This window comes from Glossina fuscipes, unplaced genomic scaffold (assembly GCF_014805625.2).
Source record: "Glossina fuscipes isolate IAEA_lab_2018 unplaced genomic scaffold, Yale_Gfus_2 2, whole genome shotgun sequence".
NCBI classification, from domain to species: Eukaryota; Metazoa; Arthropoda; class Insecta; order Diptera; family Glossinidae; genus Glossina; species Glossina fuscipes.
This window is the reverse complement of record NW_023998416.1, coordinates 11,402,688-11,426,753: the sequence shown is the minus strand read 5'-3', so window position 1 is coordinate 11,426,753 and position 24,066 is coordinate 11,402,688. Positions and strand designations below refer to the sequence as shown.

General features: G+C 33.9%; 3 protein-coding genes across 6 annotated transcripts; 1 reads left to right on the top strand and 2 right to left on the bottom strand.

The window, feature by feature from the left end:
* Positions 1–14: 14 nt before the first annotated feature.
* On the top strand, positions 15–20,893 carry LOC119632791 (ATP-binding cassette sub-family G member 4). 4 transcript variants are annotated; one of them, XM_038025886.1, is made up of 9 exons: positions 15–3,141; positions 16,637–17,061; positions 17,136–17,262; positions 17,516–17,705; positions 19,155–19,539; positions 19,605–19,727; positions 19,785–19,909; positions 19,985–20,410; positions 20,480–20,893. In XM_038025886.1, exons 2-9 carry the CDS (start codon positions 16,893–16,895, stop codon positions 20,822–20,824), a joined length of 1,890 nt encoding a protein of 629 aa, XP_037881814.1. In that variant the 5' UTR covers positions 15–3,141; positions 16,637–16,892; the 3' UTR covers positions 20,825–20,893. The 4 variants fall into 4 exon arrangements, with proteins under 4 accessions (XP_037881814.1, XP_037881813.1, XP_037881815.1 ...); XM_038025885.1 differs by lacking the exon at positions 15–3,141 and adding an exon at positions 9,815–11,651 and having other exon boundaries at positions 16,651–17,061; XM_038025887.1 differs by lacking the exon at positions 15–3,141 and adding an exon at positions 12,153–13,886 and having other exon boundaries at positions 16,651–17,061.
* On the bottom strand, positions 3,289–9,738 carry LOC119632789. The gene is made up of 2 exons (XM_038025882.1): positions 5,674–9,738; positions 3,289–5,597 (listed from the first exon to the last, which is right to left on the bottom strand). The coding sequence occupies exon 1, from the start codon at positions 8,402–8,404 to the stop codon at positions 6,038–6,040; it is 2,367 nt and encodes a 788-aa protein (XP_037881810.1). The 5' UTR covers positions 8,405–9,738; the 3' UTR covers positions 3,289–5,597; positions 5,674–6,037.
* LOC119632790 (cell division cycle protein 23 homolog) lies at positions 20,892–24,066 on the bottom strand. Its single transcript, XM_038025883.1, has 5 exons — positions 23,054–24,066; positions 22,813–22,992; positions 22,257–22,421; positions 21,758–22,194; positions 20,892–21,685 (listed from the first exon to the last, which is right to left on the bottom strand). Exons 1-5 carry the CDS (start codon positions 23,829–23,831, stop codon positions 21,146–21,148), a joined length of 2,100 nt encoding a protein of 699 aa, XP_037881811.1. The 5' UTR covers positions 23,832–24,066; the 3' UTR covers positions 20,892–21,145.

Below are 24,066 nucleotides of genomic sequence, written 5' to 3'. Positions count from 1 at the left end.
AATTATTCGCTCGTTTCCTTATAAAGGCAACAAAAATTACACATTTATTCCATTCAAGGACATATATTTCTTGGAAACTCGCACATTGCAAGATGTCAAACCATCAAATGACGTGATCAGAAAGGGTTAGCTGACTTAACTTACTTCCCAAAAATATTACTATATTTCTGTTTGCTAATAAACCCTACATTTATGTTAGGGTCTAAAAAATTGACATATGATTCATATTTCTGGCCGCCAATTTTTTAGCTAAATTTCTGCTATGGTTTAATTTTCGTCATAAAACATGCGTTCGCTTTTGGACCAAAACATATCGATGCACCAAATTAGGTTAAATACAAGACGGACAGGCGGACAGATAAATTTAGATCAATCTAGATTGTGATCGCGAATCGTCAATGAACGGTATAATAAAACGGGGGACCTATCTCAAGTCCTTGTCGACTTGGCCTGCACAAATTTAATACACCCTTGTACATAATTGGTGTAGGGAGTGTGACAGGAAACAGTGGAGTTATTCTGCGCGGTTTACAAACGCCTGGCAAACATATGAATGTTAAGGGCTAACTCACAAACAAATACGTAATTGTATGGAAATTGATAATAACTTATTCTAACAAAAAGGGAAAATCAGCGCAAAATCAGTTTGATTGTTCTCTTCGTTGGTGTAGGCATAATTCGATAGAGAACTTGGTCACTTGCAAAGTGAAAAATCGTCTTCTTTGATCAGGTGAAGCATTGAAAAATACACTGAGCGATAACTAGCTATGAATTTTACTCGCTACAATTGAAATATTAATTCAATGTTGTGAAGAAACGTTTGTGTTTGTGCAAACGGCCCAGAAGGAAGATATTGTTGCGAAAACCGCAAAGTTGATAAAGTAACTTTTGATGAAATCTCCTTAGTTCGACAGAAGCAGAAATTTCGTAAACTGTCGGAAATAAAGATTTTGAGTACTTTGTCATAACTTAAAGGTGCTCAGTTTAGCTTCAGGTGAATAAAGTTCCCCAGAAATCCATTGGGTAAGACGTTTAACACAAATATCAGGATTAAACCTGATAATCCTGATTCAAAAGGTACATAAGCAGAGTGAGGCAGTCGAAGAGAGAACTCGAAATGAGAATTGAAACGTGATATGCGAAGAAACATATCTTTCAAGATTATGTGAGCCGAGCAGATAGAAATGTTGTGAAATTGCAAAACTCTAGCAGTTTTTAGTAGAATTACTTTTTCCTTGAAACTCTCCAAATAATTTCCGTAAATAATTCTTATAATTTTAAAAACTAAGTCCACATTCTATGTTCACAATCGAATGAGTCGAAATTTGAGGGATTAGAGCAGGAAGCCATGAAATTGAAATAACTATTTTGCTTAGCAAAGTATTCAAGCATGAAAAATCTGATGGAGCAAATTTTGCCAAAAACATTTGAAACAGAATTATACAGTTATACATAAGCTTAAGCTTTCTCTAATAAATTTTTTTTTGTATTTTTCTTTTCTGCATGAGCTTTTGATTTCTTAAAAAGCCCAAGCAGGCGAGCTCTGCGTATAATAACTTTGTTGCTATCTTATCGCGTCTTTTATCTATTACCGGCTACTTAGCGTGCTTTGTTTGTACTCAGCTGCAGATACTGAAGCCAGAGGCCAGAAGCAAATCGCTTTATGCTTAAAACTTTTTTCAATCCATCAGATTTTTGCATACTTACATACATATATATTACTTTCTTCCCTTGTTCTTATCCATATCTGAATCGATAAATTATTCTTTATTGTATTGAATTAAGATTTAAACTGTAATGAGCTAAGTAAATCACCGCTTACTTCTCAGATTAACGCTATTTAACGCTTTAGTGTATTCTCCTTTACTCATCTCTGCAATCTTTGTTATTCATCGAAATTAGCAAAACGATTTTTCGTTTCATAAAATCAACCAAAATTGAACACAAACTGATGTATTCAACTTGGCAGTAGTTGTTATGTTGGCTTACCAACGTCTGCATAATAGAACCTGTTCACACTGATCACTTTTTTTGCTTTTTACTATACACAGTTCGCAATTCTTTGGTTTTGGTTTTTTAAACGTTAAAAACTAACCCAGAAAAGACAAAAATAGCAACTCAGATGAGAAAGCTCCAGCTCAATCAAGTTAAGAGAAGCAGAAGTAAACACATTGTAGTCGGGTAAGATGTGTGTTATTAAATACCCTACTATCCATTTCGCCTAAAAAAAAAATCATTCTTTTTGTGTGAGATGAAGTATCAAGAAATGTACCTAAATTCCGAGTAAAATCAAGCTCTTGTCCTTTATATAGGAAACGGCCCAGAAGTGTGATGTAGCGAAATTTATTGAAACTAATCTTCTTGTTAAAGACTTAATTCATTCACATATTTTGCTCATAAAGTATTAGAATCTAGTCTTTATTGCCATACAACGGCTTATTCTTCACGAATATCCCTACACGATCTATGCGATCCAAATTTGCTACAATTAATTTTTAGCTCAATCTGACTTAAACTTGTTATAATGGTTGCTTTTTACATTCAATTCCTAACATGAACCAGGAGTTCTTTTGTCATAGGGAAGATGACAGGAGAGGAAGTTGTAAACATCAGCTCATCCGCCTTCAAATCTTTCGTATCACTTCAGTACACCGAAATAATATTACTCAGCGATTTTCCTTTAGAAATTGTGGAAATTGCCACTTTTTTCCTAAGATGATGGCTGTTTCGAAATGGGGAGTGATCGAGAAGAGAGAATCGAGTTTTGATACCGTTCGTCACTAGATCCAGAACATGTCAGTATAACAAATTTTCGTCGATATATCTCGAAAAATGCGATTCCCTAGTTTGAATAGAAAAGTTCATTGACAGCTAAATCCCTTCCGAAAAGGTAAACTCAACTTAAGCCTTTCTGATTGTTACATACATCCACGCTAATTTAATATACCTTGCAACCACAGGCGGCGTCGAATATAAAAAAGCTAAAGCTTTTAACGATAACAACAAGTGTATCGCCTTTCAATTTAATGCGATCACTACTTAATCAAATGAATTTTGGAAATGAAATTATTTAGTTACTTCTTTACTCTCGCTTAAATCCGAAGCAATAATTTACTTATTGTTTTCAAATTAAAAAACAAAGTAAGAAAATTACATTCGGGTGTGACTTAATCTCTTATTTCCACTATCTTTAAAAAAAAAAAAAAACGAAAAAAAAGCAAAAAATAAAAAAAAGGAAATTTCCAATGTCTACGCTTTTGAGTGGACGTGAACGATTATTTTCTTTTCTGTACAGACTTTATAGAGTCAGGCATTGAATAGACGTGAAAATTCTTAATGTTTTATCTACTTGAGGATAGGAATAATGGGAAACCGTTTTCTTTGCTCAAAACTAGTGTTGTTCTGAGCTTAAACTGTACTGTGCGCATATTCTCTAAACAGTTTGGCTCCGCGTGCAAGACCTTCTAGGGGCTCTGCTTAATTTGAAATCGATAGCTTCACTTTTGGGATCGAGGAAATGTTGACCGCAGACACTACACACACCGGTAGGCGAACAGGCGAACATGCTTAAATTGCTTCTGGATTTTTTGCTGATCATGAATCACAATAGGGTCACTGAAGGCTCCTTCTAATAAGTTACAAGCGAGGAAACGAATACACATACCCTCTTCGGTGGTGGATATAACTAAATGTCCAAACTTCCCCTTTCCTTCTATTTGCAGACAATTTTACTCTATGGCCATTTGTCGTAAGAGTTGTGCGAATGTCTGCAATACTCAGAAAAACTTGAAAGTGACCCAGCTTTGATTGTACCAACCGTGCGTCGATCTATCCCCTTTGTATTTTGGATATTTTGGGTCGATATTTTGATTATATATTAATGCAATTCGATTTAATTTCATCTAAGGATGGAAGCTGTGTGAAGATATACAGGATCAGAGAACATCTTTCAAAGACCATTACTTCCGTCTACCTATACTCAGCTTGCGAGTGAGGATTTTAGTTATATGTTAATACAATTGAACATATTTTCATCTAGAGATAGACGCAGTCGAAAATAAGACCTTGCATTGCCCTTGTAAAACTTTATTTTCAATTGTCAAATAAATGAACTATGGTAAGTCTAGATTATATTGCATCCCTTCCCATATATAATGTGATTGCGATCAAACTCAAACTTTTGTACGGCGGCAAAATACAATTTTTAATACACTATGATCAAGATAGGTGATTAAATATTGTATTACGCGAAATGATTTCAGTTATTTATTGATTGATTGACCTTGTCCAACTATTACGTTTTTAACTGTCTTTCATCATGCTTTTGTTCCGCACATAAATGTCGTTTGAGATAATTAAATTTATTTCTTTTCAAGCAAAATGATTTACTAAAAGGTACTAAGATTAGGATTACAGAAATGATTTATTATTTACCTTCAATTTAATTGAACCGAATAATCTACTTTATCACAAAAAGCACGTAATAGATGTTCTTACCGTGATTTGCAAGTTAATGTTGAAATGGTTGGAATTGTTTAGATGATGAGAAGTACAGTTTTCATTCAACGCTACATGGCACTTCCACCCGATCCAATTAATGTTACCAGTAATGAAGAGAGTAGAGATCATAGCAAATAATTGCAATCATCGTAAAAGTACTAAAGAATTAGTATCAGTGTTATTAGGATTATTATTAATGTTGACAGAGAAATAAATTCGAAGACTAAAGTCTTAAAGCGCTAGCATCGAAGACTATCAGCTTTATTGAAAAGTCTTCTGCACTTGAAGTTTGAAGCCACGCCCATTGTTGCTCGTAGAGCTCCTTTGCCCACTCGACCCCTCAAGCGAAAACAAAGTGAGCAAAAAAAAAAGAGGAAAAAGAGGAAAGGGAGAACAGTCCAGTTGAAGAAATTGAAATTTTCTCTACAAGATTTTATCAATTAATTTCGCTTACATATTTAAATAAAAGAATTTCATAGAGTTCGATTTTTTCATTTATTGTTAACTCTATCTTAGTTTAACTTAAATCAAAGTTTAGTGTTAATTGTAATCTATGCACAAATACAAATCTTTGTGCAATGCAAACTTGCGTCTTTAGAATACAAAATTCTGTTTCTCATCCGAAAATATGAGTTGCATTTGCAAGTCCAATTAAATGAGAGAGAGAGAGAATAAATAAAGCAAGGATAAAGGATAAGGATTCGATTGTTTCTTGCGGGCTTAATAATTTTCTCTTAAGACAGAGTTTTGTCTTGTCTCTATAGGCCGTCGTTTATTGCAGCACCATTTGGTAAGCGCTGTTGCCGGAATTTAATTATCAACTGTTCTGATTTGGAATTGTTGTTTGCAAGCTTTCAGATTCGTCACAAAAACTTGTCACAGTTATTAGCTTATTTTCAGCCGATACATACGCACAACTTTCCCACATTTATCTATTTAATTACCAAAGGAACCATAATTATGGGAAAACTGATTACGAATTAATTCGATATGGCGATGCTTTTGTTGCTCTCAGATTTCTTGCAAGTCCATATTTTCGAATAGAAGAGTTATGCTGTATATATATATATATATATATATCCTTGAACTAATAATGGCTATAAGAAGGAAATGTTATTATGGGGGGAATTTCTGTATTGTAAGGTTTGAATTTGTAACTTATATAGAGCTTACCGAACCAAAATAACTTTAAGGTTTTGCCCTAAAGTTCTCTAACTTTGCTTCTTCTTTGAAATTAAAGTAAGTGCAAGAACAATTAATGGCTACGTTTGGGAATTCTTTAAATGCGTCATCATAATTTGCATTCCTCTCGAACAAGTCCCAATTGGCATCCATTATAACAATGGTTCTCGCAAGCGGTCACAAGAACATCTAGGAAGCAATTTATAATAGACTGATGGCCATCAAATGAAACGATTTTTCTAAACGATCTTTCTTTTCGACAATAACTGCAATCATTCGTCGTTTCAAGCAACCAAACCTGCCTGTGACTATTTTCACGCATAAACCATCGTTGCTATATGCTACGAACCGACAATCATACTTTCTTAAAGCGTACACTCTCGCATCGATATTCCCAAGCATAGTGCAGATAATTGCTTAAAGCATTCCAGCCATGGGCACCATTTAATACATCAATTATTTGTTGTTGTTCTAAAAATATTTCAGTTCCAAAGTATAATTTCCGTATATCGTTTAAACTCGGGCAGAAACCGACAAAATGCTGTATATTCTCAAGAGCTTTCGTTTTGCATAACTGACATAATTTGTACCGCTTTTTGGACAAATATGAATTATTCAAGTGCAGCAAGTCACAACGAGCTTTAAAGATCCATTTTATAGCAGGAATAGTTAGATTTTCGGCCATAAACATATAACTTTGTCCCTTAGAATAATCCAAGTTTTTATAAAATGCGTTGACCGTTTGTTGTAATTGCAAATATTTAGCTTTATATTTCTCTCTTCGTTCATCGATTAATAAGCGACAGGTTTTCAACCAATTTTCAAGAGGAACATTCGGACTCCATGACAGAGTTTCAGCCCATAAAATTTTACGCTCCACTAGTAATAAACTCAATTCGTACGTTAAGCTATTTTTGCGTTGTTTATAGAGGACACGGGTAATATATTCTAAATGGCCTTCGAGTTTGAAGAGAGACCAATTTTCACTGCCAGTTTCTAAAAGGAGAGCGTGTAAAGGAGCTCTTGGCTCTCGCGGCAATTTAAGAATACTTTCTATAAGATATGCTTGCAATCTGTCAATCTCTTCATAATCGTTATAAGCCCAACATTGAGAATAACAAACGAAAACCTTCTTACACATGTTCAAGCAAATTTCATATTGCATTTTCGGACATATGTTCTTCTCGTGAAACAATGGTCTTAACTTTGTCCTAACTTTGCTGCAAAGTTCTTTTACATGATCACAAAAATCCATTTTCGAAGTCAAAAGCATATGTAAGTAAGAATATCGTGATAGTACATCAATTTCTTTATCTTGCAATATCCACTTTTCGTTGCGCTTTCTGTTACCACTTAGCCTGAATATCATAATTTTGCAGAAGGCAGGAGTTATAAGTACCGTTTTTGTTTCAGCAAAGTCGCAAAAATCATTTATCATAACTTGTAAAGTCGCCGCGTCCTCGGCTAAAATAATCATTTCCTTTCCAAGTAGAACTTTTATCCGCTTACGCTTACCTGGGATGGAAAGGCCGCCTTTTAAATGCACGCTCACATCATTCATGAACTCATCGAAACGTTCCTCATAGTTCGCTCTTTTTTTGGATTTAACAGGTCCGCCGGATAAGTATGCTTTCTTAATTTCAACAAATAAAGCGTAGACTCGTTTATTTTCTTCAAACTTTAAATGCACAATAGCTGCAAGGTTATATACAGTATCAAGAGCGGAGTAAGTCTTTGATAAACCTGTGAAGTCATTTTTTGCCAATGCCTCGTTTTGTATACCAAATACTTCTGACAAGTCGGGTAATTTTCTTAACCATAAATCTGAACCGATATTTCGGTAGGTTTTGGTGGTACTTATATCTTTAAGCTTTACCTTCTCTACCTTCAATCTTGTTTCGTTTTCATAACTCTGTTGTTCGTGTTCTTCATTTTTCTTAACAACATTCCCATCACTTCCCCCCAGATTCAGTTCTAGTATTATAGGATAATGATCAGATCCTTCTATTTCCTCTACTGAAAACTTTGTAATATTTGTAAGCAAATTGTATGACAAGGCGCATATGTCGTTAACAGAACTGCCCACGGGACTGGAAAATGTTATAGCTCCATCCAAGTCACCTTCAACGGCACCATTGGTTACAATTAATTTGTGTTCGTTACATAAATCGATAAATTTCCTTCCTTGGGATGAACTCTTCTTATCCTTTGATATCCTTCTCTTTCGGACAATATTCATAGGTGGTACGATCTTTTGAAACTTGGGTGTCAATTCCCCTATTCGAATATTTAAATCGCCCATTATAATGGGATTAGTTACAGTTGGTGGTCCCTTAAGACATTTTTCTAACTTATTGAAGTGTTCGTCCCAATTGGCTCCTCTCATATACAGCGGAATGAGTGTAATCGTTAACGTATTTGTCGAAATTTTCAAAATTTCATCATCTCGGATAAACTTATGCGTAATTCCTGCTAATTTTAAATCGTTTTTAATGCCATACATACATCCGCCTGATGCTCTTCCGCGACTTTTCTCTTTAACTGCTGGTTTCCAGTATATTGTGAAATTTTTAAATAATTTCTCTTTCAATTCTTTCGGATTTTCAACATGCGTTTCCAGTAGAAAAACTATATGAAAGCCATCAATGTAGTCGAAAAAAAACTGATTTGAAAGTTTTTCTTCAAGGCCTTTGATGTTGTAGGACAAGATTTTTAACTCCATTAAGAAAATTCCTTAAAAAAAAAATAAATGCACCGATTTCTCCTGATGTTCCGATTACTAATAAAACTAAACTAATAATCGCTCTTAATAAAATTTATTGAAACGCTATTCCATTTGCTTCGCTAACCAATAAACTTTTTCTGAGAAATTATCTTTTAAATGGACTGCAAAGTTATAAAACATTTATGTGTGTGAGTATATAGTATGCAATAAAGCTTATTCTATACGATAACCTTTTGCCGTATCGCGACAAATTGAACGCTCTCTTATTTATCTAAACCGCACACGGGGAAACGTATCTATTTGTTGAGTCGTTATTTTGTTGAAGTCACTTTCCTCATCTCCTATATGAAAGCATGGACGGATATGCCAAATTCACTACGGCAATTACATAACTCAACACTTATTAAGTGTAAAAATGTGTTGTCATCCAAAGAATGATCTTTCAAGCATCCTGTTATTGTAAGCAGATCGCTCTTCGTTATTATTTGCCGCTTTAGAAATGATCATGTTTTACCAATCTTCGAGCTTGGACTTTGTACGCCAGTCTAAAGGGACTTCTTTGAATTTATTAATGATCCGAATAAATCAAAACTTTCAACTATGAATGCTTCTGTAATGTGGATTTAGTTCGTTACAAGTTCGTTTATGCCAATATTATCAATGTTTCATTTTATAAAATAAATTGACACTTAAATGCAATTTAGCTCTCATACGAATAGAAAAAATGAATCATCAAAACGAGTGTTAAAACAAAGAGATTTTTCATTCTATAAAACGAAATTTAAGAGCCCGAACTTAAAGCTTCTAATACGGTCTTTCTCTTGAAAGTTATGAAATCGCTTATGTATTAAGTTTATGCGGTTGTGAAAGAAGGGTTTTAGCGGTAAATCCATCTATAACAATCGACCGATATTCATTTTCTCAAACTACTTATTCATATCTTATGTTCGTCGGTATGTATCCATGCAGTGTATTCAAACTATCGATTGCAATTTTCAAGTTATTTTAATTAAGTCACTAACGCCTTTTGATGCAAGGACTGACGCTATTGAAGATGGATTTCATCTGATAATTTTTCTTCATACCGACATATGGATGTACTGTGCTGAGGTGGGACCACACAATTCAAATTCTCGGAGCTCTTCCTCTTTCAAAGGTTCTCATAAAAAGTTAGCCTTTATGTAGTAACAAAGTATATAGAGGATTATGTTTGGTGGTATAAAGCAGGGTGCTTGATAGTCTTTCTTATTGAACAGTAATGTCTGCCCTGTCTTTTCTTTTTTTATTCTTTTACTTCATGTATTTATTATATTTTTACACATAATATTTTATCATCTACCTAATAAGATATAATTTGTGTTTACGTCCATACCGGCCAATTATCACGTAAGGTGGTTTATAAAAGAGAAAACGAACAACTTCTTCCAACTGTTAAGCCGATGTGTGAAGGTATAAGTAAGATGCTTGAATTGATTTCTGCCGTTATTTATTTTCAAAGCGTATCTACTTTACAACAATACGATTAGAAAATATTGTCTCCTTTTTTTCACAAATAGATACACCCGCCTTCACTTTCTTACAGCTATAGAGAGAGTTCGTAAACTTTCTATTACTATTTGTATTATAAGAAACACAACAAGGAACCCTAAGTCTTGCATAACCAAGGAAACTTGATTGTTCATCCATCCACTAGCATAAATCAATATCTAAAATAAAAGAATATTCATTTTGATATCTTAAGTTTGCATTAGAAACCAGAGAAAAAGCACTTATTCGCTAATCCTATACTAGATTTAATTAAAAAATAAAAAAAAATTATTATTAAGGCTCAACTAAGACTTTCTCTTCTCCAAGTATATCTCTCTCGTTTTCATTGCGCGTTTCTTTATTAAAAGTTCGCTTGCAAACAACTACACTGATGGGTTAAAAAAAAAACCTTAACTATTTTTTAACTAAGTTTTTTAAGATACGTTTGAACACACGTCGATTCTGTTTGCATATATGTCTTATCTCCTTTTGGCTGGCATTAATAAATTTGCAACATTGTTTTCATTGTGGTAAGCCATGTAAGTGTACAAGATACAATTAGAACTCAATCTATGTCTTAGAACATGTATGAAAAAGCATAAGAATAACTTGAACAAAATACAAGAATAAGTTTCTTGTTATAAAAGCAATTTTAAGGACAAGAATAAGTTGGAGACAATAGACATAAACAACAAGACAAACACAAATGTAACATAATAATAGAAAAAGAATACATTAACTTGATCATCCGCTTGAGTAGACGAGTAGGTAAGAATCGCCACTGCCAAGTCTGTGTTCGCGAATTCATATCTCAATGCGATAACATTTACTTTACTCGTAGCTACAGTGTGTGCTCAGCCGATAAAAGTATAACACTTGCTAATGGAGTACACACTTACTAGACTGCGGTCTTTGTCGTTCTCTTTCCGCACTTGCTTCCTACTGCCACCGTGTCACATGAATAAGGGACATGCCCTGAGTAAGTGGTCATACAATACAAAGAAGTATTCATTGATGTTAAGGCGTCAAATACGCTTTTAAAAACTGCATCTACTTGTATATTACGATCAGTCGCCTGTCATAAAAGAGAGATATGTGTTTTTCGATCTTTTCATTACTCAAATTTTGAATTCCGCGGTAATACTCGCAATTAAACTTTTCCATCTTCAATATCGATTTTATTATACAACAAGCATTTTTAAGTCAAAAAAAAACCGAAAGCAAAAAAATCCCTTGGGACAACTGTGTGAGTTCGCTAAAAATACGGCTGTTAATCTTCCCTCTGACGAATAAGAAAATAAAAAAATAAGCAAAGAACTCATACGTCCAGTAAACTGAGCTGAAAAGAGATTTTAAAGAAAATTTCGTCTTTTCCATATACGTTTTAGAAGACTTGCTTTTAAAGTTGCACGACGGAGACTATTAGGATTAGCTTGATCAGCTAAAAGAGAGCAAAATTAGTGCATTGTTGTCGAAGTTTAATTTTTAACTCATTCACATACACGTTAACAAATCGAAGCTTAAAGGAAAGCTTAAAAAATACTCCAAAAAAACTCAAAACATTTATTCATTATAATGCGATTACATAGTGAATGCTTGAAATCAAATTAAATTCAGTCTTATACAGAATCTCGATTAAGTCAAGTGTATTTAAAAATAGAAATTAATTAATTTTTTTTTTTCATTTAAAAACAAAAGACTTTTATTACCAAAAATTGTAAGGCAAAAACAACTAATGAATAATTAAGACGGAAAGCAACTTATAGCTGAGAAAAAGTTTTGTTCATTTTTAGTTTGTTTTTTTTTTTTTGTAAATAATTTCAAAAAAAATGTACATTATATTGTTTATATTGTTTATATTATTATAAATCAATTAATTTCGTGCTATCTCTACAATTGTGACACACGACACCTAATGTCTTAAAAAAGCCATGCAACTATCGAATTTTTTTTTTTTTTTTTTAAGTAATAAAAACCACAATTAAACGAATAAACAAATATGTATTCCAAAGCACAACCATGAATATACAAGTGAATGAATACATTGGCCAAGCATTACAATATAATAAAAAAAAATATTAATAACTTTTTTTTTTTTTTCATTTTTGCTTCTACGAAAGCAAAAGCAAAATTCTATTTGAATTATACCGAATTTTTGAATATTATTAAGATACCAGTGATAGTTGTCTTTTTTGTTCTCTTCTTAGCGAAAATTTGTATGAAAACGTAAAGGTCTTATTCTCATATTATTCTTATTATATAAAGTAACACTGACGGTAAATATATGTGAAAGCTATTGTCACACCATTGTACACGCTCTTCCCACAGAAGGGGAGAAGGAATGCTATTGTGTCCAAAAAGTGACATCAATTTAGTTTTGTCTTTTCTAAATCTATTTGGTCGCTTTCAAAGTAACTCTCAAAGGCAAATAATATCTCTTGTTAACAGTTGGCCTGGCAAGAAGAACTTATAGTCCACACAGCACCACTGTTAAAATCACCTTGATTTTGGCACTGTTTCTTCAGTCTTGGCTCACCTTTTGTACGCTATTTCCCTAATTGATTGGTTTTTTTCTGGATCGTATGCCTAGATATACCTTACATACCCCGCAATAATGTGTTTCACAAGCGATTGATAGTCAGAAGTCGTCTCTTCATATGTCTTGTAAAAATCGAAAAGAAAAACCTTTTTGTGTCGTACAAAACCAAGTGCAGCTGAAACACTAAATACGTTTATGATGAGAAATTTGGCACAGATGTCTACTGCAGTGCTTGAATTGAATATGGGAAATACTATAGCGTGTCACGGGAAGAAGATCGCATTACAATGCGATATAATGTCGTTTTCACATATCGGTTGATTGTAAAAAACCAGCATTTAAATTAGGTGAACACAAAGTGCACATTCAAACTCAATTTTAGATAAAGTCTTAACGGCAGTCTCGTGAACGGCATTCAATGCACAAACATTTTATTAACTTACCATTCTCTTGTTGTGACAGATATAAAAGCAAAAAAGCATGATACGAGTCTCGTGGTAGAAACTCACAAACAACTATTATTCGTTAAAAAGACTTGTTGAATACTTGGAAAGCAATAGCAAGATAAAACGGTAAAGTGTAGACTTGTGCCGATTGTAGATGCATCTAGAAATTGATTTATCTTTATTCGATGATAGCTGAACTGAAGACCTTTGAAGTCGCAACTACGACTTGAATTATCTGGCAGCCGGAAGAAATGAACACGTCTATTACGACTATGTATATATTTAAATTATCTTTTTTTAAATACTCAACAATTCCAAAGTCCATTAGGTGAACGGATATTATAAGCGATAAGTGCTATGCGTTGCTATTAAAAATGTAATAGGCTTCACAAATACCTTAATTAATTATCTTTAATACTTGTTGTTGTTTTTTTTTCTTTTAATCTCCAATTACCTTTATTCGCTATAATACTTTATTTATTATGCCTTACACTTATGCTTTCATTACTTAAAAAATGTCAAAACATTTTCTTTTCTTAACCTTCTTTTATAAAAATTTGTCGTAATCGTTAATAAGTGCTACAAAACACAAGTTCGAGATTAGATTTTTTGTTTTCATTATTGCTATAAAAAAAAAAAACACTTCCGCCTTGAAATATTTTTATGGATAAGCAATTTTTATGTTACAATGCTTGGCATAAAATTTAACAGACGTATAACAACATTGCAAAAGTTGAAAGAAACGAATATTTGGTACCCTTTAATTAAACATATATATTCTTTTTTGCAATAACCAATCACTTAGGGTCAATGACCTATTCGTGTAACACGGTGAACACGGCCAGAGGAAAGATAGACAACAGAAAGAAATAAGCAGTTGAGTGTGTGCCCAATCGATAAGTGTTATGTCTTTACCGACTGAACACTCGCCAGAGTTATGACCAAAGAAAACTCCACTGCACTTGAGGTAAACAAAGAGATATAAAGGAAATGGTGTTTGCTATCATATGCTAAGCGAACTAAGCATGGTCCGCAGTCATTCCTACATAAAGTTGATGAATAGAAGCATGGCTACTTAACGTTTTAGTATTGTAAGAACCTGGCTCGACTTTTAATTCGTCTCTCGCAATTAAAATAGGAAACTGAAAATATTGACTTTTTCGTTTATATTCAGAACTTAATAAAAAAAAGCAATCGGTACTACATTGAATTAGAAAATGTCAGCTTTCCTCGAAATCTTCTTGGCTACGTACGTGTTTTTCAGTCATTATACCTTCACAGTGTATAACGTAATCAGTTTACGCATAACAACCATAAAAAGCTCATATGGTGTTAGGTAATAAATATATACAAAGCGCACTCTAGAGTAAAGAGAAAAACTACTGGTGCTACCGTTTGCTGGCTGTGTGCATTGAAAACGTGTGCACTCTTCGCCGGTTTATGGCGTAATAAGTGACAGCATGTTTCTTACATTGGCGGCAAAAAAAAATATCGAGAACACACTGTAGTGGGATATGGCCCACAATTAAATACCCTATACCTCTTCGCTTGCTAGAGTTATTCATATAAGGAAGTGAACGAAAAACGATTCGATTCGATTCGAAATATTTTCAAGAGCGTTTGCCATTGGGCCAGAACAAGTCGTCGTACCACGTTTCATTAGAATATCTCAAAAATTGCGACCACTAGGTTTCAAACAAAAACACAGGACGGACAGGCGTGGAGACAAGTTTAAATCGACTGAGAATATGACTTAGAATTTGACTTGGACTTGGTTGCTGTATTAATGGCTGGACCTATCTCAAGTCCCTCTGGCGAAGAAACGACGCATTTGAGCAAGCAAGTTAGAAATGGCGAGTGTTTATACAGTGGCAGAATCCATGAAGTTGAATTGATTTAAAGAAGACTTAAAGCATGACCAAAATGCTGGGCGGCCAATGAGAACTATGCTTGAATTCATCATAGCTTTCATTGAAATTAATCGAAAAGGTGTTAAATATCTTTAAAACATAATTTCATCAACTTTTTATCGAATATTCCGGAAGATCTATTTAGCTCTTCGTTTTGCCCCTAGAATACTGATCAGTCAAGAATTGCGTGGAAAAAGTTATCCTTGTAACTGATTTCTGGATCAAAAGCTCTACTTCAATGATGAAGCATTTATGTAATTAACTGCCGTGAGATGTTTCCTTGTTCGCCAAATAGAACAGCAGTTGTAGTAGTGCAAATAGTCTTTTTGGGATTTTACCTCTTTATTCAACACCTTGTGATTTTAAATGCGTACCACTGAACTGGGATTCTAAAGGTTTTATTTACAATTCTTAGGAGATCTATTAATAAACTGTATATAGAAAACTACGCTCTTGACTCGATTGACTTCGTTCTCCCGTATACTGTTTTACAAGCAACTTCCCAACACCTAATTTGGTTGCGACGTCTTTGCGTTAGTCCCTGTTTGCGGAAAATATTTTGTTAATTCCTCTTAGTCTTTTCAACAATTCCCATTTGCTTGAGGCAGGTTAAACGTTATCCATGTTTTCCTTGCTTTCAAATTTCGTTTCTTAGAAAGACGACATCAAATATGGCAAGGAAGAGAAAGGCATCGATCGATGCAACAAAAACACTATCATTTATTACGGAATCACTCGACTTCTAGCCATCAGCTTGTCCTGCCTTGCTAGCAACTTTCCTGTGCAGACGACTATTAACAGGAGGTGGGACGAAGACTTGGTCTTCACCTTAAAATGCAACTTGCATAGGTCGAAAATAATTGCTATGAGAACCTGCCGGTTGTTGAATCGCTACTAAACTGCAACTTGCATAAGTCGTAAATATTTACTATGAGAACATGCCGGTTGTTGGATCGCTACTAATTTTTCACTCGTGCTTTGATTTTACTAAAAGAGTATTTGTACCCAGTTTTACCTAATTTCTCTCATCTCACCTTATCTCAATCTTTACTAGTTACCGCTTTTTTTTTCTTATCTAAGAATTTTAAGGGCATTGCGATCACTTTTTAACTGCAGTTGATGCAGGCGCTCTTTTCATATATGCGTATCGAGTTTCAATTCAATAATGAATAGGAAGCCGCAATTTGTCTTTTTGCGGATGTGATTGTAAGCGCATGCGCTTTTTTAAACTTTGACCTATGAGCTTGTGATTGCGTTTAACGCAACAATGGAGAAGAGACAGGCGAATAGTTGGATTGGGAGTAAATCGTCTAAGAGGGGGGATCTGCGTTGAGTCTTCCTAAACGCTACAAACAGCAAGACAAAGCTGGTATACATTCATCCTTCAGTGGTGGACATAAAAATAGTAATTGAAAATCAAAAAAGCTTAAAATTCGTTTAACTAACTCACAGATCTACTCACAGGTTTGCTCTCTTTGTCTTTCTTTCTCTCTCTCTCTCTCTCTCTCTCTCTCTCCATGAATGTGTAAGTTATTCATGTATATACGCAACCACTCCTCGTTTAAATGGTTTAACTATGAATATATAAAACATTTGGTCTCGCCTTTAAATTGAGTAATGTAATGTGAACGTTGTTGTATGCAAAGTTGCTGAAAAAACTAAGAATTAATAAATAATACGTGAAATTTCATAAATTTTAAAATATTTGAACTTTAATTAGCAATAGCGTAGGCTTTCAATGTTAATTATTTATTTTAATTGTTTTTTTCTTTTTATTATTATTATTATGATTATTGTTTTTAACGAGTGTTATCATAAAAGTACAAAGAAGACAATATTACATTGTAATGATGCTATAAACAAACAAAGGAAAATAAAATTTTTGTTAATTTAAAACAAAGCTATGCCTGCAGTAATCGCATAGTATTGAAGCATTTAAACTATATTATATATATATATATGTGTATTGTGCATGTGCTCGTTTGTATGTCGGTGATTGCGGTTTATAGTTAATTTGTTTTTTGGTTGTATTTTTTTTTTTTTTTTTTTTTTTTTTTTAAATAATGATCGAAAATATTGAAAATATATCATCAAATGATCACAAAACTGATTTATTGAACGATGCCATTATATCCATACCCAACACCACGATGGCGAATGTGCCAAAGTTTAATTTGCAAGATCTTCATTTAAACTATCACTTCGTTAATGTGAGCTACAGCGGCAAGCAAAGTAAGTGACGTACGTCGATGTAGTAATTATTATTTAATTAATTAAATTAATTATTTGGAATATATTTACATTAGATCGGTCAAAAACTGTGGAAATATTAAAAGATGTTTATGGTCAATTTAATTCGGGGCAACTTACCGCAATCTTGGGTCCGTCCGGGGCCGGCAAAACGTCTCTAATGAATGTTTTGTCCGGTTTCAAGTAAGTCTACTTGTGTTGTTTTATGTTGACAAGTGGCTTGAGTTCGTTCAGTACCGTCATCAGTAAAAAGTTATTTCAACATATATTAAGAGTATTTTTAAAACGGATATGCTAAGCACCTACAAACGATTAATTTCAAGTTTCTTTAAACTGTATGTGTTTTACTTAAAAAATGGACTTAAGGCACTCAAATACAAAAACAAATACGTTAGTTGAATTTTCTTAACTAATATATATGCAATTTTTTACTTAGAACTATTGGCGTGACAGGTACTGTTCAAATAAACGGGCAAGAGCGACAATTAAACGAGTTTCGTAAAATGTCCGCATATATACCGCAAAAGTTTGCGATGCTGGATCTATTAACTGTACAAGAAACTTTAAAAGTTTCAGTGGATTTGAAATTACCCAAGATAAAGAAAACGCTAGAAAAAGCAAAAATCGTAAGTACGCTCTTAGACATTTCAATATATTGAATTTTCTTATTGGAAAATTTAAAATAATGAAGCAAAGCTCGTGTTTCTTTGAAGAGGTTTATAATTAAGAAGAAATGAAAATTATTTATCCTTTTTTGACATAATCCTTGACATGATAGTCAAAACTTAGTATTTTACAATAAAAAGTTCTCTACAACAGCAAATCTCTTCTCCTCCATATCGATCAAAGATATTCTAATAAGTTTCTCTAGCTGTCGTCGAACTCATATATTGATCTCTTGAGACCACCAATACTTAACTTGAAAACATTCTTGAATACAGCACACTTTGACTTGGAGTTTTCTTAACTTAATTATTGCATCAAAGTGGTTGCGAATATTTCTTGCTTCAAGTTCCCAGTCACGTGCAAGATTCTCATTAAGTTTTCATATTGCATTTCCACGTATTATAGTAAAATTTTCCGAAATTGTTTACTTTACAGGCTAATCGGAATTACTGTAGTTTAATCTCGTAGAACAAATAATCTTAACTTAGCCACATCTGTTTTATCACAAGTAAAGTCCCATCTAAACCAAGTTTGCGTGGGACCTTACATAAGGAATTTTCTGTGACTTGCATCTTATCAAGTCAATAATCGTTACTTACTAAACTTCGAGCACGACATTGCTTCGACCGGAACACTCTCACTTTTCAACGCTTGTTGGTAGCTCTGCTGTATATTGTGTCACTCTAATAAATCATCTTTTTATGAGCCATCTTTTGATTTAAACGAAAATCCTGATGAACCTTGTATTGATTATGCACATATACATATATCGCGGGCACTCTGAAATCTAATAATTGTTACAAACGCAAAATGTCAAGAGCAAAAAGAGTGATAAGATTTCAAGAAACCGGCCAAACAATTTCGTAGAGGATGTGATTCAACTTGCGAGTATACATACTTTGCTATATATATTTTTATAAATAATGGACCTTTAATAAGAAGAATGATTCATTGATAAGATTAAAAGCTTAAACAGTCCCAACTATAAGTGATTCTTTATTACATTTATTCAAGATTAAAGAAAGTAATTCTCTAATCTCCCTTGGACGAAAAATTGCCAGACATTTGAAATGTGTCCAAAATTGAAATTTGGACACATTTCCTTGCTGATTAAATTAACGGAAATTTTTTCCATCATAAATTCTTTGGGAACAAATAAATCTTTCGAAAGTAAAGCTTTGCCTTGGAGTTCATTATTCATCATAAAAACTCAATTTTTAGCGTTCATTATTTTTCATATTTGATATCCAGAGTCTTGATAAATTTTCAGATTGTAGGGTCCACACCCTACTACGATTAGACTTCCGTCTTTGATTAACATACCGTTCCTCATAAGTTGCTATTACCCAAGCTTCCATTTCATTTATTTTTCTCGTTTTTTTATAAATTTTTCTTTTACGTTAACTCAGATCGATGCCATTTTGGAGTTACTTAATTTGGAGAATAGTAGAAAAACACTGGTGCGTAATTTGTCGGGCGGCGAAAGAAAACGTCTATCAATAGGTGTTGAATTAGTTACCAATCCGCCCATTATGTTTTTTGATGAACCTACCAGTGGTTTAGACAGCGTGGCCAGTTTGCAAATCATAACGCATTTACGTAGATTGGCCCAAGGTGGTCGAATGATAATCTGTGTCGTACATCAACCCAGTTCCAAATTGATGCGATTATTCGACAACGTGTTGGTGATGGCCGGCGGAGAAGTCTTGTATTCGGGTTTACAAAATGAAATGATTGAGAGATTTGAGATATTCGGTTTCCAATGCCCACAATATTATAATCCAGCTGACTTTGGTGAGCATTTTTAATGCCTTCACTTCAATTTTTGTCTTTTATTCATTATAAATACCTTTACACAGTTCTAGAGGTAGCCAGCGAACGTGCACATAATTGTAAAAATATTGTTAAGCTAATAGAGCAGAATAAAAGTATACATAGCCTATTGCGGTCAGAAGGTGCTATTGATCAAGTCAATGAGACGAGTAAGTTTCCTTGATTTCCAGTTTATAAGTTATGAAAATGTTCTTGACTGCTTACAGCGGATCTTTTAACTAAGATTAAGTTGGATAACTCAGCTGTTGCGTCACAATTTTCTGAAAGTAATTTATGGCATCAATTTGCAATATTGGTTAATAGATCGGTCTTATCGATGTCTAGAAATATGGTAGGAATGCGTAAGAATAAATCATAAGTGTTGGTTATGTTGATTTTGTGATAAGTGTTTGCTTATTAATCATAGATGGCGGTACAATTGCGCGTTATAAGCCATGTAATCGTGGCATTACTATTGGGTATAGTATTCTGGCAAATAGGTGATGATGGGAGCAAAGTTTTAAGCAATGTCTCTTGCATATTCTTTGTGGTATTGTTTGTCTTTTTTGGTAACGCTATGCCTTCAATTTTTCTCAGCTCTGAAGATACAGAAGTTTTTATACGCGAACATTTAAATGGTTGGTATTCAAAAAAAGCCTACTACATGGCTAAGATAATAGCTGATTTGCCCGTGCAATTTATATGCCCAACCATATTATTGACAATTGTGTATTTTATGACGGGCCAACCATGCGATATTGGACGTTTCGTTATGTGTTGGGGTATAAGTTTGCTCAGCGCCATCATTGGGCATTTCATGGGTTTAGTGTTTGGCAGTGCTTTTGGTCTGCAGGTGAGTAAACACTAATCTTTATGATAAGATAAGATCTTAGTAACATATCATAAAAACTTTCTTCTACAGATAGGCATATATTTAGTTCCTGCCGTTACGATACCTATTATGATATTTTCTGGATTTTTTATACGAATTCACGAAGTCGCTGATGTACTACGTCCTTTGTGTGATTTGTCATTTTTCCGTTACACCATGGAAGCCTTCCTGCGGGCTTTATATGCTTATGAACGTCCCTTTCTAAAGTGTACAGATAAATTTTGTTATTATAAAAATCCCAGTAAATTTCTTAATGATTACGGCATGTCCGGTAATTTATATGGTATCGACTTTTGTGCATTATTATTGTGGATAGCAGTATTAAACGTATTATTTTTTATAAGCTTATTATGGCGTGTGAAAAAGGCTCAATAAAATACATTATAAGGGTAATTAACAAAATTAGCGGATATTAGGGAAATTATTGTAAATAATATAAGTTTTTGTACACTTTTTTAAATAAAAATTTTTCTAAAAAAAAAAAATATTTAAATAGCATTTTCTTTGCTCATAATACTTGTTTTCTTCGCATTTTAATTAATGAACTCGATAGAAAAATTAATTTACATGCAGCTGATAAACATAATTGAATCCAAATTTTCTGATTAAACTTACGATTAAACAAAAAATAAAATCAAATCTATATGAAACTGTAACTATTAATTGCCGCCAATGATTAACCGGCGAATATATAATTCAATCAATTGATATTGAAGATATTTCCATGGAATGTGTGTCCTCGTCCTCATCGTCTGCGGGATTCGTACTCGAGGCATTAGCAGCTGTAGTAGTGGTAGGTAGATTATGTCGAGAATTTGTATTGGTCGAAACGGTATAAGTCGTAGGTATTGAGGTATTACTGGTCAGCTCGCTTTCGCTTAACGACATATCATCAGTTAACGGTGCACGTCGGCGTGCTATCGTGACAGATAACGGCTCTAATGTAGCTCTTGTGCTAGTGCTAGCTGCTTCGTTCACATTCGTTGCAGTTCGATGTGTGCTTTTAAAGCTACTACCCGGTTCATTACCGGTGCCAGGTAATATACGACTTTTACCCAAATAGTCGAGAGAGGGAAACTTGTAATCACTTAATTCCATATCCATATCATCATCAGACGAGGTATCGACGTTAGCTTTACTTAGGCTACAACCTGTGCTAACGCCTCTAATTGCAATAATCTTTCCACTGCGTTTATTTTCTATGGTTTTTAACAAGGACTTAGCCTCCGATTTTCGCTATTAGAAACGAAAAAAAAAAAACAAAAATCTGCAAATAACTTGATAACTCTTTGTTTATAATCAACATACATCATCTGATTCCAAACATTTATAAGCATAATATGAGGCACGATCGTATTCACCTTTATTCTCATAGAAATTCGCCAGTGTCATATAACCATGGTAAAGACTTTGTTTGTCAGTTGCCGCGCGTTCATCATCGCAGTATGTAGCATAGCAATTTGCCGCCAAATCGTAATCACCCAATTTCTCATGCAGATTAGCCATTTTATACATGGCTATGCCTTCTATATCACCTACATCGCAAGCTTTGCTATAACACTTGATGGCGTTTTGACATTTATCTAATTTTTCATAGGTCTCACCCAAGGCCACTAACATGCGGCTATCATAAGGACGCAGTTGATGAGCAATTTTAAAGTAATACAAACTGTAATAATGCATTTTGAGAATTTCATACGCCTGCCCCAAACCATACCAAGCCCGATAGTCACGTTTGTTAACCTCTAGTCAAAAATTCGAAATCGTTTCAAACAAACTGTTTGTTTTAATGCATGTTCACACATACCAACAGCTTTACGGTAACTTTGTATTGCGGCATTGGTGTTTTTCAATTCCATAAACTCATGACCCATCAAAGTCCATGCGGCTAAATATTTTGGATTGAGTTTTAAAGCTCTCTGGAAATACATTATCGCCATTTGATGATCGGATCGTATACTGTAATAATTTCCTAAAATGCGAAAAATTATCACTCATACATCTGATACTGATATAAATTCTTAAATCGAAAAATATTATAAGTTCTTAAACGAAAAAAACTAAATGTTTAGCCGTTTTAATGCATTTGCAGACTTGATTGATAGTGCGTTCGGAAAGTTATTGTGCCTCTAAAATAAATAGAGGTCTTTGAAATTTGCATTGGTCAAAGGTTTGCTTCTGCACAAAAGTGATCAATGTGGCTGCATTAATTTAATGTTATTTGTAAAAGTGCGTTTTTCTTGGCACTGTCCAATTATAAATAAATATTAAGACAGCAATGAGTGCCCCTTTTAAGCTTACACATCGTTTATAAAAATTTCTTCAATAATTTCTTATACATCCGATCACCACCAAATTCTCACCTATAACACAGCAAGTTTCGGGACGATATTTATTAATCCCCACGGCCTTGTGCGCTAGTTCAGCCATTTCAGTTTTCAGTTCCTTAACAAATAATAGATTTGAATATGTATCCACATTATCTAAACGGTAGGGATCAGCTTCCTGCAGTACTTGGAATATTTCTATTGCTTTGTCAACGTCTAAAACAAGTCTAAAATAAAGATTTCTTTTTTAATTTTTTTACCAAAACACTTCACATACCTCGCTTATTATGATAAGCTAAGGCCATTTGCGACGTTACATAAACACAATCTCGAAAACCAGCAGCTTGCAGGTCTTCATAAGCTTTTAAGCCCTCATCATTCAGATACATTTCTATGTAAGCATGAGCTATGAAGAATCGTTTCATCCAATGACCGCCAAAATTTAAAGCTTGTAACTTTTCTTTTTCCTCGATAAGCGGAGCCAATTCCACATAACTACTCCACAGCATAGGAACTAATCTAATAGATTGCACAAATATTTGTTGAGCAGCCTGATTTAGATTTAAGGCCTTAAGCACAACACCGTATAAATACATGCCGTAACCATCTAAATTATTTCGCGAATGCTCTGCCCGCAAAGTAACCAAAATCTCGCCCAGGTCTTTAAAGTGACCTGAGTCATTTAGATTCGATTGATCCGTCGTTGAATCCAACCGTCGTTTCTCCACTGCCATATAAGTGGCATAAAGATGAAGGAATCTGGGAACTGGAGAAGTAGCATTCCGCACTAAATGAGCAGCTCTATCATATTCACGTACATCAAAGTAACTTTTAGCCAGAAAATAATTATCGTATTCTTTCGGTGCTATGCCTTCCAGCATTTTAATACCGAAATTATCTTTTTCATCCTCGCCGTCAATATCCACGTCTGCAAGGCCATGGCACATTTCCGCTAACCATTTGACGCTGTACACTAAACCACGTTTCTGACATTCCACTATACCCTGTCTTAACTCTCTTTTAGCGTCGAGTACGTTAAAGAAGTCATCCTCCATATTTTATTTAAACAATCAATCTCTCCTTTGGAAAACTCTTCCTCGTATCAATAAATAATCAATTGTGTTTTGAGAATCTCTAGAGCATTTAAACTTATTCTTATTGAAACACGATGGAATAAAACAAAACATGTACACAAGGCAAAATCTAAAACTGCCGTTTTTCACAAAGAAAGCTTCTTGTTTACTGTAGCATGTTTTAAATTTGTTGCAAACTTGTGGGCAAGTAAACAAA